The 14,058-nt window shown below is 43.1% G+C and overlaps 2 protein-coding genes across 3 annotated transcripts in view; one reads left to right on the top strand and one right to left on the bottom strand.

Annotated features, from left to right (window-relative positions):
- Positions 1 to 738, bottom strand: part of CDC123 (cell division cycle 123) — a 32,508-nt gene extending 31,770 nt beyond the window's left edge. For both annotated transcript variants that reach the window (XM_051608464.1, XM_051608465.1), the window contains exon 1: positions 635 to 738. In XM_051608464.1, the coding sequence (XP_051464424.1) occupies positions 635 to 708 (74 nt within the window). In that variant the 5' untranslated portion in view covers positions 709 to 738. The remainder of the gene's footprint in view (positions 1 to 634) is intronic.
- Positions 739 to 3,300: 2,562 nt separating this feature from the next.
- On the top strand, positions 3,301 to 13,848 carry NUDT5 (nudix hydrolase 5). The gene is made up of 10 exons (XM_051608466.1): positions 3,301 to 3,386; positions 4,876 to 4,984; positions 7,690 to 7,757; positions 8,873 to 8,925; positions 9,887 to 9,994; positions 10,499 to 10,594; positions 12,020 to 12,121; positions 12,457 to 12,465; positions 13,172 to 13,225; positions 13,507 to 13,848. The coding sequence occupies exons 1-10, from the start codon at positions 3,316 to 3,318 to the stop codon at positions 13,614 to 13,616; spliced, it is 780 nt and encodes a 259-aa protein (XP_051464426.1). The 5' UTR covers positions 3,301 to 3,315; the 3' UTR covers positions 13,617 to 13,848.
- Positions 13,849 to 14,058: the final 210 nt, after the last annotated feature.

Consider the following 14,058-nt stretch of genomic DNA (forward strand, 5'->3'; position numbering starts at 1 on the left):
ACCTCCATCCCAGCTCTGCCCCGCACAGCTGTCCTACAGCCCACCTAACCCTGCCCCAAGACAACTCCGTTCCCAGCCCAGCCCCGCACACCTCCTCACCTCCCTCACGGCCTCACACACCTCCTCACAGCCCCGCACAGCCCCAGACACCTCCTCACCTCCCTCACAGCCCCGCACACCTCCTCACCTCCCTCACGGCCTCGCACACCTCCTCACCTCCCTCACGGCCTCGCACACCTCCTCACCTCCCTCACGGCCTCGCACACCTCCTCACAGCCCCGCACAGCCCCAGACACCTCCTCACCTCCCTCACGGCCTCGCACACCTCCTCACAGCCCCGCACACCTCCTCACAGCCCCGGACAGCCCCAGACACCTCCTCACCTCCCTCACGGCCTCACACACCTCCTCACAGCCCCGGACACCTCCTCACAGCCCCGGACACCCCCTCACAGCCCCGGACACCCCCTCACAGCCCCGGACACCCCCTCACAACCCCGCACACCTCCTCACCTCCCGCACAGCCCAGCCCCGCACCCCTCTCGGCCTGCACCTCGCACCTCTCCCCTCCCGCCGCCTCTCCAGGCCCCGGCCCGGCCTAGGCCCGCACACCCCGCGCCCCTCGCTCCCCTCACCTGCGGATGGTGACGGCGCGGAAGAGCGGGTACCAGACGGAGAACTGACAATGCACCACCTGCTCTTTCTTCATCCTCCCTCTCGGCCCAGCCCGGCTCGGCCCGGCTCGGCCCGTTTAGCCCGGAAGCTCCTGCTCCGCCCGGAACCTCCCCCGCAGCTCCCGGCGCTACCCGGCCCGCCAGCGGCAGCGCACCCGGGCCCGCCCCGGCCGGGCCCGCCTCCGCGGAGCCCCGGGACGCGGCTCCACCTCAGCTCAGCTCCACCTCAGCTCAGCTCCACCTCAGCTCCACCTCAGCTCAGCTCCAGCTCGCCTCGCCTCCAGGTAGCGGCTCCCCTCAGCCGCCGGGCCGCTCTCCCGGCCTCGCCCTCGCCCCTGCCCCTTTCCTAGGCCGTCAGGTTGAGCCCCGGGGCAGCCGCGGGTCCTTCTTCCCGCCCGGCAGGCTTTGCTTTCTGGCCTCGCGTGTGCTTGTGGAAGGGTTCGTGTCTCCGGCTCCGTGCCTGTGTGTCCTCAGCGTGCAGGGCCAGGTCGTTCCCCTGCGGTGCTTTCCTTTCCCTCCGTGCTCTGGCGTCAGGCCGCTTGAGCCTGTTCTCCCCGAGCTTGCAGTCGCCAGGACGGTTGATCATAGCCCGGAGATGCTTCTAACCCTCTTCTGCTTACCCAGGATAACGTTTGTTGTTGTTCTCAGTTCCCTAGAGTGAGAACCGGTTGCTTTTCCACGTTTTGTGTGGTGCTGGGTGGGTCATCCCCGGTGCTGAACACCATGGCAGAGCCCAGACGTTTCCCCCACGTTCTCCATCTCTCCCATCAGCTTCTGCTAATTAATCGGTTTTGTTGCGAGAATCGTGTTGCTGAAATGCAAGTGCACTGCTGACTGATGTTAACGAGTTTAAGGTGACTTAGGAGCTTTTGGTGATGTTGATCTTCAGCACATGTATCTCAGCGTGCTGTTGCTTAAATCATGGATAAAACACTCCCGTGTCCCGTTTCCACATGCTTTATAAGAAATGTATTTCTTTTTATCTTCAGCTTGCTCTAGGACATGATTGCTGAGCTTCCGTGGTTGCTGTCAGCTGGGATGTGTAGTTTGCATCAGAGATCACCTTCTGAAAAGTGATGTAGAAAAGCTAATCCATCTGTCATGGTTTGGACAGGCTAATGTGAAGCCTGGTTAGCTTGGCTGCTCTCTCAGCTGATTCACAAGCCTTAGTTGGCTTATGACTTTAACTCCTGGGAAGGATAATTTGGAAACTACAGTGGCTGGATATTGCCTTGAAGGGAAGCCACTCAATAAGGGAATACGCAAAGGGAATGAAGTTATAACTTTTCTAAATGGCACACCTTTTTCAGGTCTGAGTTTGATGCCCACGTGAAATAAATGGGACAAGTAGCACAGTTTGCCAGCAAGTAGCCCGTAATACCTGCCACAACAATCATCAGAGAAGGCAGAAGCTGGTCAAACTTTTTTCTTCCATAATTTGTAGTTAAAATGCTGTTGGTTGGTGCTAAGAAGGCTGATAAATTTGGATGCTTTGACAAATTCTTAAAATTGCACTGATGACTATTAAAAATTTATACATTTTTAGAGTTCATGCAGTCTTAAGTCAGACAGGTTGCCAGGCTGCTGTGCCAGCTGTGTTGTATTTTTAACTCAAATGATGCAGTGGTAATTCTAGGAGATGGAAGAACCTTCCTGTTTGAGGGCTGTGAGACAAGGTCTATTCTGAAACCCAACACAGGGCTTTAGAAACATAATGCTGTAGTGGGAAGTTTAATTTTCAGTTGTAGCTGATCTTTTTGATGAAAAAGGGTTTCCATCCTTGGCAGCATGACTAATGTGTGATATCAAAATTGCAGCCTTCAGTTAACCAGATGGTATTTCAGCTTTCTAACAGGAGAAGTTCTCACTTCTCTATAAAACTGAACTGAATGCAGAAAAAACCCCACTTTTTGGTGGAACTTTTAAAAATGTCACTCATATGTAGAGTTATTGCACCCACTTGTGGAGAAGCAGCAAAACTACAGAAGCTGAGATTGACGGGCCTTCCTTTCTCTCGTTTTCACTTCTTTTAGATTGTAGTGATAATTCAGGCCAATGAAGCTTTATAATTTTTTTATTAAGTCACAAGCCACCCTTGAATCTCTCTGCTGCAGAAAAGAGCAAGTAGTGCTGAAAAGAGCTTCTGCCATGAGATGAGGTTTTTGTAACTGATACAGTTAAGTAGTAATACTCTTGTACAAGCTGCTTGTGGGATTTAGGATACAACTGTGGTAACCCATGTTTGAGAAAGATGCACTGATACTTGCAAGCTTGTGTGGAAAGGTTAGCATGATGAATGGAACGGGGATTCCTGTGAGAGGTGACTCAAAAAGACTTCCTAAAAGAGGAGGAGTTATTCAGCCCAATGAAAAAAAGTTTAACAAGGAGATGGTTCATTATCTACTCTCTTGATGTATTGTAAATCTATAAAAGGCTGCAACACTTTCCAAACATAGGAGGTGAATTTATTGGAATAGGTATGTGAGGTTATTGTTTTTAAAGCAGGATACTTTGGACATCACACATTCTTTGACTGTTTGCTCTGGATGACCAGGAACCTCTTGGAACTGCTGGGCTGGACTGCTCTTTTGCTTGTTTAGTGGAAAGCCTGATCTCGTATTTTGGAGTCACTGCAAGAGACCATGGTCATTGTCCAGCTACAACTCTTAAACAGTAGAAGAGTTCCAGACATGGATGGCTCAAGAGCAAATGGGTAACAGCCAACTGAGCTAAGCTGAGATAGAAATTGGAAGATAAGCAAGTGAACAGTTTTGCATCCAATAGTAGTAAGGTAGATAGTAAATCTAGGTAGTTTTAAGGTAGAGATTTATTGCTTGAAGAAAGGATTATATTACATATTTTTGAAGGAGAAGAAGTGGATTTAATAAGACAGGGTTCCTTTTTCAGGTTTCCTTTTATTGTGTTGCATAAAAACAATTTGAATTATTGACCACAATGACCTGTTTCATCCAACAAGTCTTTGTGAAATTAAATGCAAATCTTGCATATAAAGCAGGTGATGTTGCTGCATGTTTCACAAATGTGCAGTAGGTGTTATCATAAAAGGTTAAAGATGAGGTCAGTGCTAAAACTGGGTATGACAGAGGCGGTGATCACTCACTTCTGGTAACTTTCATTGCTAGAGACCCACAGAGTCTTGTTAAACTCTAGGTGAAGTCAACTGAAAGATTCCTGTTGACTTTATGGGATGTTTATGACCATCAGTGCTAAGAATGATAGAGATCTTTAAGATCATCTCATTTCTCCTGGTGTTTAAACTGGCTTGCTTCTTTGCACTGTCTTTTTGCTTATGATTCATGCTGGTTTCCAGAACTTCAGTATCACAATTTAATAGCAGAGATGAGCTTCCTTGAAATAAAAGTTTCTGTGCTGAAAGTGCCACGTAGCTCTGCAGTAACACAAGGGACTCATGGTGAATCTCTAATGCGTCATGTTTTTCTGCTGCCTGGGGTGCCTTTCAGCTGGAAATGGATTGGGAATGTGATTGGACAGTCTTATTTTCCTAGGGAGCATCAGGATGCAGGCACTAAGCCTGGCTTTGGGCATAGATTGAGCTGCCTTTTGCACAGCCACAGTATTCCCAGTGAGAGAGGCTGATGGGACACTAACTCCACATGGCACATAGACTTGAAACACACAGGTGACACTGTGACCTTGTTTTTTGGGGGAAGGAATGAGTAATTTACGTGCTTATTTTTGATGTAAGGTGGAGGAAGGTTGTCGTTCTGATTCTTTCTCAAGAGCAGATAAGTTTTACCCCTGAATTCCTCTTGGTACATGATTTTTTCCCTCTTCAACAGTGGAATGTGTAGTCCTGTTGTGATAATGTGGTGTTGACAAAGCACCTCACCCAGATGAGAATGAAACAATTTGACTAAAATGGATCAATTTTGTCTCTGTATGTGTCTTACCTTTGAATAGTTAAGGAGTATGTCTTCATAGCATAGTGACTTGGCAGCTGATAGGACTATTACATCTATGTAAGTCAGGGATTTGACCCAATTTTCTGCTTCTCCTTTGAATTATTTGACTCTGAAACCATCAGGTGGAGCTGAAAATCTGAATTGCACTTGCCTTTGCATGTCTGTAACTTTCTCCAGCAACTTGTATTTGGTAATTTAGAAGGCAGAAATGAACCTTTTAACTTTACTCTGAAAGCAAATATTGACTTTGTTTCATAGTAACCTGGACTTTGCCCAGGAGGTGAAAAGCCTTGCATTCCTGAAAATGGCAGCTGAGACATCCACAGACGTTCCAAAAACTGCTAGACAGTTCGTCCTTAAAGAAGAGGTATAACATGCTTGGTTTTGACACATTTTGTTGTTAAATAATCATTATTTGAGACTGATCAGAATGTTTGTGAGTTCAGAGTAAGAATTGCTTATCACTGCTGTATGTTTGTAAAATCTATTCAATAGAGAAAACACTTCTTCCTGGTGATCAGTGTGGAAACAAGGTGGCATTTCTCTTTGTTTATTGAAATAATCATGCTAATCATTAATGGGGACAGAGAAATCTACAGTGTTGCACTATTTGAAGCTTCTTTTTTTGGATTTTGCAGCTTTTCTTGTATTACCTGTTCAGGCTGTTTTCGGTGTTCAGAAATGAGAGACCTTGGAGAGACTAGGGAAATGGGTGGATTGTGAAACTCAGCCTTGTTCCATTCCTTTAGGATGAGTCACAAAGTGTTGCCCTAACTTTAAGGATTGTACCACCTTTGGTGCTCTCTGACAGGGTTTGAATTTAGGGAGTTGCTGTTCTAAGGACATTAGCATTTATTTAAAAATACTGGCTTGCATTGTCACAGAATTAGAAAATTTCAGGTCCTTAGGAAGGAATTTGGACGTACTTCTGGGTGCTTATTAGGAGCACTTCCTCCCTCATTTAAGCTGTTGTTTCTGTTCTTTTTAAAGTGGATTCTTAGAAGTTAATCTTTGGTGTTAAAGGAAGGTTTGGCAACAGCATCACACTGTTGTTATAACACAAATGACATTTATTTTATCCAGCATTCCCTGGAATGAACACAGTGTTGTAATTTCTTTAGGTTTCAAGGTGCAACCTTTTTCAGGAGAGACCCACATTGTTGAGGTGTATTTATGGCTTCTTGCCTTGGATGGTGTTTTAAAATGTCTATTTCTCAAGCATAAAGGGTTTTTCTGCTTAGCAAACGATAACATGGTGAAAGTGGTAACGATTAGCCAGTTCTGTTGAATATTGCTGCAGCAATATGGGACATGATCTAGCTCTTTGTGTTCTCTGCAATGTTTAAAAAAATTCATTAACACAAAACATTTGACTGTGTTTACTTAGAATCATAGAATTGTTTTGGTTGGAAAGACCTTTAAGATCATCCAGTCCAACCGCTAACCCAGCACTGCCAAGGCCACCACCAAACTATGTCCCTCAGCACCACATCTACTTTAAATACCTCCAGGGATGGTGATTCCACCACTGTCCTGGGAGGCCTGTTCCACTGCCTGACAACCTTTTGGAGGAAGAAATTTTTCCTATTATCTAGCCTACACCTCGCCTGGCACAACTTGAGGCCATTTCCAGGCCTACTTAACTGAAGAATATATTTGGACAACCAATGGAACATGATTTTAATCTATTTCTCTTTTGGATCTTCCTACACTCTAGTTCTGCAGTGATTTAGAAGTGAATACAAAGCTATTTAAAATATGCCTGAATGCTTCCAAACAGAATTCTTTATTGTACCTGTAATGACCATAATATCCTTCATTTTCTCCTCTCCTGCTGTTTTTGTGACCACAAAGCCATTTGAAAGCTCTTTTGAGAACACATAGCTCTTTTCCAATTCCTACTAGGTGGAAATATTATACTTTCCAAAATAAATGCCAAAACTCCTACATGTAAAATAAGTGTAGCTGCATTTCCAACCATAGGAGTGCTAGATTGTTATTTCAGTTGGCTATCCAAAGAATTGTTCTGAAGAACGCATTAGGAATTACATGAGTTCATGCAGCCCAGTTCTAACTTAGTGGACACCTGAATCACTTCTGATTTGCCTTCTGCCTCCAGCTGATGTAGTGTGCTTCTAGTTATAGCTGCACCATATACTACATTTCATTTCTATATTTATTTTTTTTTTAGTTGGTGAATCTCTCAGTTCAAGACCTACATGGCCACACAGGCCCTGTTTCCTCCTTGTGCTGCCTAGAGGATTGTAGTGCACCAGCCACATCAGTGGCTTCTTGGACTTCATCCCTTGCTACAGTTTAATGTTGTCCCAGATCTTTTCCCCTTGCTTCTGCTTGCTCTGTTGCTGTCAGCAGTGGGTCTCATTAGACAATATGAAATTATTTATTCATCTGACTGATTACTTCTGATTTCTGTGGTCAGACCTATGGCCAACTTGAAACAAAATTCTGGAGGCAAGCTTCTTGTCTGCTACACCTTTAAGTAAGCTTAAAATACAAGTTACATTAAAATACATGAACTGCTGAGCTAATACCTAGGGATTTTTTCCCTTGTAAAGGGCAGGTGTGTATCACTGCTCAAAGAAAACAGAGGTTACACAAAGACTGAGATCAAAGCAAAAAAAAAAAACAGGTTTCAAAATAGTTTGGATTTCAGTCTTCTGTGCTTAGCTCTTAGGCCCCCTCTCTGATAAGTGGGCACTCATAGTGACCAATGACCCTTTCCCAGCTGAAATGTGACTTTTGCAAAATCCTTCTAAAAAGATGAAGGCTTGCCAGTAAATAAAATCCCACCAAATTTATTGAAATATGGTTATAAAAGTCGTGTTAAGAAGAGTTACTGGGCTTATTTTCTCTTCCTCGTCAAGAACTTGAAGTAAATGGTTTTTTTTCCGTAGTAGCTACAGGAATGTTGTTATATGTTCCTGCACATACTCTGATGCTGAGATTTTGTCTTCAAAAGAATCCAAAAATAGTTGTGCTGTTTCTCCCCCTAGCCCCCAGATATCTGGGATTAATCATATGATGTACTTAACAAAGAATTTTCTGTTTCAGGTAATTGTAGAAAGAAAATGGTTGAAGCTTGAAGAAACAACTTACACTGATCCCTTTGGTAAAACCAGGTAATTGCCCCTCTGGCATTTCAAATTCCTATAATGTTCCCAATTGTAAGGACTAGCCCCAGGCTAGGAAATAAGAGCATTACAAATCTATTACTCAGCACAAGGTAAGATCTATTCATTTTGTAATTCCTTTAGAGCTTGTACTGTTCAGAGAAAAAAAAAAAAAAAAAAATTAGTCTTGCAGGTGTGCTAGTATGTGGGATCAAATTTGGCTCTGGAATTCTTGTGGGCACACTGGAGCCTGGTTTACCTTGCCTTTTCTGCCTTGTAAAGATGTTATGTAGAAACAAGTTCCTGACTGTGATAATCAGAGATTCTGTCTGATGGTTTTTCTGGTTCCTCATTAAGGGCTTATTTTTCCCTGTGAATGGTGCTGGATCTGGATACTGTCAACAAGTAAATGTCCTCTCATATATGATCACACCTGTCCAGTTCCTTTCTGTGCTTTAGTTGTGCTGTATTTATCTAGATGTGATAACACAGTTTTACTTCCCTCCACTTAATGTATTGGGTTCTGCACTGATTGCTTTCTCAGTGCCTCTCAGTTCATCAGCAAAGCGTGCTCTTTAAAAATAGCAAAGATTGGAGCTTTTGTAAAAGGATTTTTATTGTGGTGAGTTTTTGGTTTTTACTTATCCCATTGCTCATTTTGAGACAGGAGCTTTGATCTTCCTTGCCTTTGTGCTCCTCATGTGCTCAGCTGAGCAGAGAGTTCACAAGAACTTACACCATAAACCTTAAGCAAAAAAGCAAGATAAAAGATAGAAGGCATATGGTTTTGTTACAAAACTGTCTTTCAAAATCTGACATGTTTAATGTATAAAATCCTTTATTTTGCTTTTTTCTAGGACTGCTTTTATATTCTTGCCTCTTCTGTGACAATTATTTATGTCTTTCTCTTTCCCTCCTTTAAGGAGGCAAAACAAAATTGTACTACAGACATTTTGTAGTGCCAGTACGTGACAGGGCTTGGCTAAACCCAGCTGTTTTCTTATGGGGCCTCACTGTGTCATGGTGTATTTTGCTTTTAAATGACAGTAGTATGGGCAGAAGGTGACTTACAAATATTAATATTGTTAACTTTAATGTATTTATTTGTTCTCCGTGCTAAACAGAACCTGGGAAACTGTAAAGCGTACTGGCAACAAAAAGGGTGTTTCAGCTGATGGTAAGACACCAGTGACTTCTATTGTTTGCATTTTTCCTGTGAAAGTTCTGATAAACTCACAGTGCAGAGTTAGAGCTGCTTTGTTTCTATATTAGTGACTATGTGAGACAAATTACTCAGCAGAGCTTGCTGTACCCCAGAGCTAATGAATTGCTAACTTCAGTGCTGAAAAATCCTTACTGGTAGGAGTGTTATCCCAAGATTATTGTATACACTTTAGAACAATGGAGCAATTTCAAGGACGAGGGATACCCTGTTAGAGGGTAGATAACAGACTGGTGAATTTGGTCTGCTGTTAGGAGCTAGGGATACAGTCCTCTTTGGGCAGAGAGACATGATTTAGCCATGAGAGGGTGTTTCATATCCTGGCTTCCAGCTTCTATGGGCAAGACAGCTCTTTTCTCAATGTTCATAGAATCATAGAATGGTTTGGGTTGGAAGGGACCTTAGAGATCACCTGGTTCCAACTCCTCTGCATGGGCAGGGACACCTTCCCGTAGACCAGGTTGCTCAGGGCCCCATCCAACCTGGCCTTGAACACTTCCAGGGATGGGGCAGCCACAGCTTCCCTGGGCAACCTGTTCCAGTGTCTCACCACCCTCACAGTGAAGAATTTCCTCCTGATGTCTAACCTACATCTCTCCCAGTTTTAATCCTCTCCTCTTCCAGTTTTGTCCTCTTGCTACAAGCCCCTGTTGGTGTGCTAAGGCTTGGTCTTGCTTGGTACTTGTGCCTCCTCTTTGCTGGGCTACTTGGAATATTCTGTTTTATGCTTTTATTCTTCACCACGTGTGATATAAGGAGCTTATTAAATATATAGTTCAGGATTCTGGAGCAGGCATCTAAATATTTAATACTCAGAGTAACAGTATCTGGTTTCCTTTCCAGACGTAACACTAAATATTCCCTTTCTGCTCTGCTCAGACACTATGTACTTGTGCCTTCTCCCCTGGCTGTGCAGGTGTAGCAGTGATCGCAGTGCTACAGAGAACTCTCCACTACGACTGCATTGTCCTGGTGAAACAGTTCAGGCCTCCAATTAATGGCTATTGCCTGGAATTTCCTGCAGGTAAGTGACTGAAACATTAAAATGAGTCAGATAAAACTGACAGTTAAGTGTGTTTAGATGTGCTCGGGGTGTTGATATTCATGAAGTAGCTCTAACCAGAAAACTGTGGTGACCTCTGTAGCTCAGCAGCCACGAAGAACACAAAATAAATTCATTTCAGCACATTGGAGACATTTTGTGCAGCAGTCTGATAGTGCAATATTGCATTTCCTTTACTCCCCCTGTCTCTAAGAGTCAAAGCATTTGGCTTCTTTCCCTCATGAGAATATGCATGCCCTTTCCTGGGAAGGCAGCATGCTCCCATAGGTAACCAGTTGAAGACCTGGGCCAGCAGCATGATGAACTGTGGGACTGGAATCCTTCCTAATCCTCAGTTTATCCCTGTGTAAAACTGGGGTAGTGCCAACACTTCACCTCATTTCTAAAGCTGGATTAGATTTCTGGATGAATGTTTGGGTTAAGTGCTCACTTTTTTATTGTCTTTGTGCGTTAATTCTCTCCCAGGCCTCATTGAGGAGAATGAGACTGCAGAGAGCGCTGCACTGCGAGAGCTGGAGGAAGAAACTGGGTACAAGGGGGAAGTCATTGAATGTACTCCAGGTCTTTGTGCTTTTTTGTTGGTTTTTTCCTTCCCACCCAAAACTGATTATGTGTCTCATTGATACAAAATGCTCTAAACCAAAGAAAAAAATCAGTGCAGAAAAGCCTACGCAGATTAGCAGGGAGTAGCATCCCATGGCTGTACCAATGACACTTTGGTCCTTCAGGAGTCAGCTGCTGAACTCCTGTTAAACATACAGCACTGAAGTAACAGTTTGATGTCTATAGGGCAAAACCTTGTTGTTAATTAAGATCCTTTACACAAAATCTAATCATAGAATCATAGAATCATAGGGGTTGGAAGGGACCTCGAAAGATCATCTAGTCCAACCCCCTGCCAGAGCAGGGTCACCTAGAGCACATCACACAGGAAGGCGTCCAGGCAGGTTTTGAATGTCTCCAGTGAAGGAGACTCCACAACCTCTCTAGGCAGCCTGTTCCAGTGCTCTGTCACTCTCACAGTAAAAAAAATTTTTCTGATATTGACCTTAAACCTCCTATGCTCCAATTTGTATCCATTACTCCTTGTCCTATCACTGGTCATCACTGAAAAAAGCTTAACTCCATCTTCTTGACACTCACCCTTTACGTATTTGTAAACATTGATGAGGTCACCCCTCAGTCTCCTTTTCTCCAAACTAAAGAGACCCAGCTCCCTCAGCCTTTCAAATTCAAGCTGTGAATTAAGCTGTAATTATTCAAGCTGTGATTTGGCATTACAGTATAAAGGTCTGAACTGCTGGACTTAACGTGAACAATATCTGTGAACTCAGAATAAATAGCTGCATGATGCACTGTGAGTGGAGGTCATCCTTATGTCAGCTGTGGGGAGGTGACAGTACTCAGGTTCTCCAACTGGAAAGAAGAAAAGAGAGACTAACTGGAGTAGATCCAGAGATCCTCTGGAACGTGACTGTTGCAAATCCAATGCTTCCTATATAAAGTAAAATGGAGACAAAACAAGGATTATAAATAAAACTTGAGGAGGTAGGTAGAAAGGTGAGGCAACTTACATGTGATTTCAAGTAAATGTCATGCCAGTTGAGACCTGGCTCTTGATTATTTGGGTGGAACTATGTGCCAGGGGCTGAGAAAGATAGAGATGGGTGATGGCAAAATTAGTCAGCTGAGGAAATCTGTAAGTGAATCATAGTTTACAGTATAATCTTCAGTCTATGGAATGGAAAGTAAACCTGGCTGCTGAGAGCAAGTCTTACAAGGACTCTGTAAAAGAGCTGAGTTACAGAAACGTTACTTTTAAGATAATATGAAAACACATTTTTCTCAACTCTTCCAGCATGAACATATACCAAATATATGTTCTCCTCTTGTATCAGATACGTTTCTGTGAAAGTTCTTGTTAACACATCAAGGTGACTGGCTTCTGCTTTTGACAAATCAACCTCTACATGTGCTTGTTGGCAGCTCTCTGCTTGGACCCAGGTTTATCAAACAGCACAACACACATTGTGAGCGTCACCATTAATGGAGATGAGGCTGAGAATACAAGACCTAAGCAAAAACTTGGTGAGTTTTTCTACTGTTTGTTTGAAAATTTTTAGAAGATAACTACAGGTTTTAAAGTACTATCCTTACCCTCCTGCATCTCTTCAGTCCCAGCTGATTTAGATACTGTACATCCTTCAAGGAATTTCCTGCAGTCTAGATTAGCAGAGCTGTGTTTCTTTGGTAAATTTACTGGGGAGGCCTAGATGTTACGTGCCAGGTGTTGGCACACCCAGAATGAAAAATTTGGGTGCCAAACTGAAGTGTCACTCACCATCAGTCATATCAAAATGCTTTTTAGCTGTAAACTCAAGTGTGTTTCAAAATCCTTCACTGTTTTTTTTTCTTACTTGCAGATGATGGAGGTACGTGACATAGTTGTGCTTACAGGGACAGGAAAGTCACGTGTGATCTTCGTATGGCAAGTTTTACCTAGAAAATGTCAGATAAAACTGTGAGGTTTTTTGGCCTGGTTAATCTCCTGAGTGTAATCAAACATGCATGAGATTGGCTTTGGCCTAGACATGAAACCTCCTGTGGGGCATTATTGCAATAATTATCTTCAAGTAGGGCACCTATAACACCAGCATCTCAGGAAACACAAATTACTGAATCCATGGCAGCTGTAGATCAAGCCCCAAAGACAATTAATTCAGATGGACAGGGCAAGTGTCAGTCAACACAAATTCATCCCATTCAAACCCTTTGTCTTCATGCTGTTTTGGTCTTCAAATGCATCAACAATCCATTACTGTACCAGTATAAATCCACTTCACCAGTGTTACTTTCCTTTCTTAGAAGGGAGATGGTTTCCTTTTAGAAGGATTCTTATCCTCCACAGCTGTCAGCTACACTTTTTCCCAGCCCTTTCCCAGTTTCTTTCTACCAAACCTGATTTTTAATGACCCCAGTCACTGCCTTTCCCCACTATATCAGCCTTTTTGTGATATATGAAGGCTCACAGCTTTGGGATGGGGACAAATAGTAAGCCAGTGTGTGTCCCCTTGTAAGGGGACATGCTCTACTCTTTGCTAAATTAAAGGTGCATAATTTTTTTTTCTTCTCTCCTAGAATTTGTGGAAGTTATTTCACTTCCAAAGACTGACCTACTGCAAAGAATTGATGGTAAGAGCTCTCTGACACATTCAGTGCACTGAAGTGAGCTTCAAGAAACCCTTAGCTTCTCTCCTCATAGCTCCTCGTGGCATTGCTCATCCTAGAATATTGTATCTTAAACAAAAGGCTCTGTGAGACTTGGCCAAGTAACAGAGTTAGTGATAGTATTAGATGTTAGCATTAAGAATTCATGTCTGGAACATTACACATCTTCATTTTAGTAAAGGACTTAAGTTTCTGTGGAGAAGTTTTAATAGCATCTCATCGTTTTTTGTTTTCCTTTGTTGCAGAACTTGTTGCAGAAGAACATATTGCAGTGGATGCCAGGGTTTATACTTACGCGTTGGCCCTGAAACGTGCAGCAGAAAAACCAGTCCAAGTTCCTTTCATGAAGTTCTAAAACTAAACAATGAGAAATTTAGTTGAAAACTGCCCCATTCAGATGGCTTAGAAGTATAACTCTTCTTGTAATAAATGTCCTCTGGTTTACTAGTAGAGAAAAAAAAATATTATTTGTAGGAATGACTGTTATTTGTCTGGAATTCTGTAACTGACAAAAATATTTTTTTTCTAACTGCTCTATCAAGCCTTGACAGAATAATCATAATAAAAATGCTGTTTAATTTTCAGAATGGCTTGTTTCTCACTGTATTCCTCACTGTGCTCATGTTTCAGTACAAGGAAGATGATTAAGTAGGTGCAGTTGGAGGTGTACCACCACCTGTCCAAAACAGGGAGACAGAAGAGTGGTTGCTCCTCTCTTGTCCAGAAGCAGCACCACTTCAACAATGAGAGGGGATGATCTGCAGTAGCAGCAGCAGCACAGGGATACAGACATGCTT

Source organism: Apus apus, chromosome 1, assembly GCF_020740795.1.
Source record: "Apus apus isolate bApuApu2 chromosome 1, bApuApu2.pri.cur, whole genome shotgun sequence".
Taxonomy (NCBI): Eukaryota; Metazoa; Chordata; class Aves; order Apodiformes; family Apodidae; genus Apus; species Apus apus.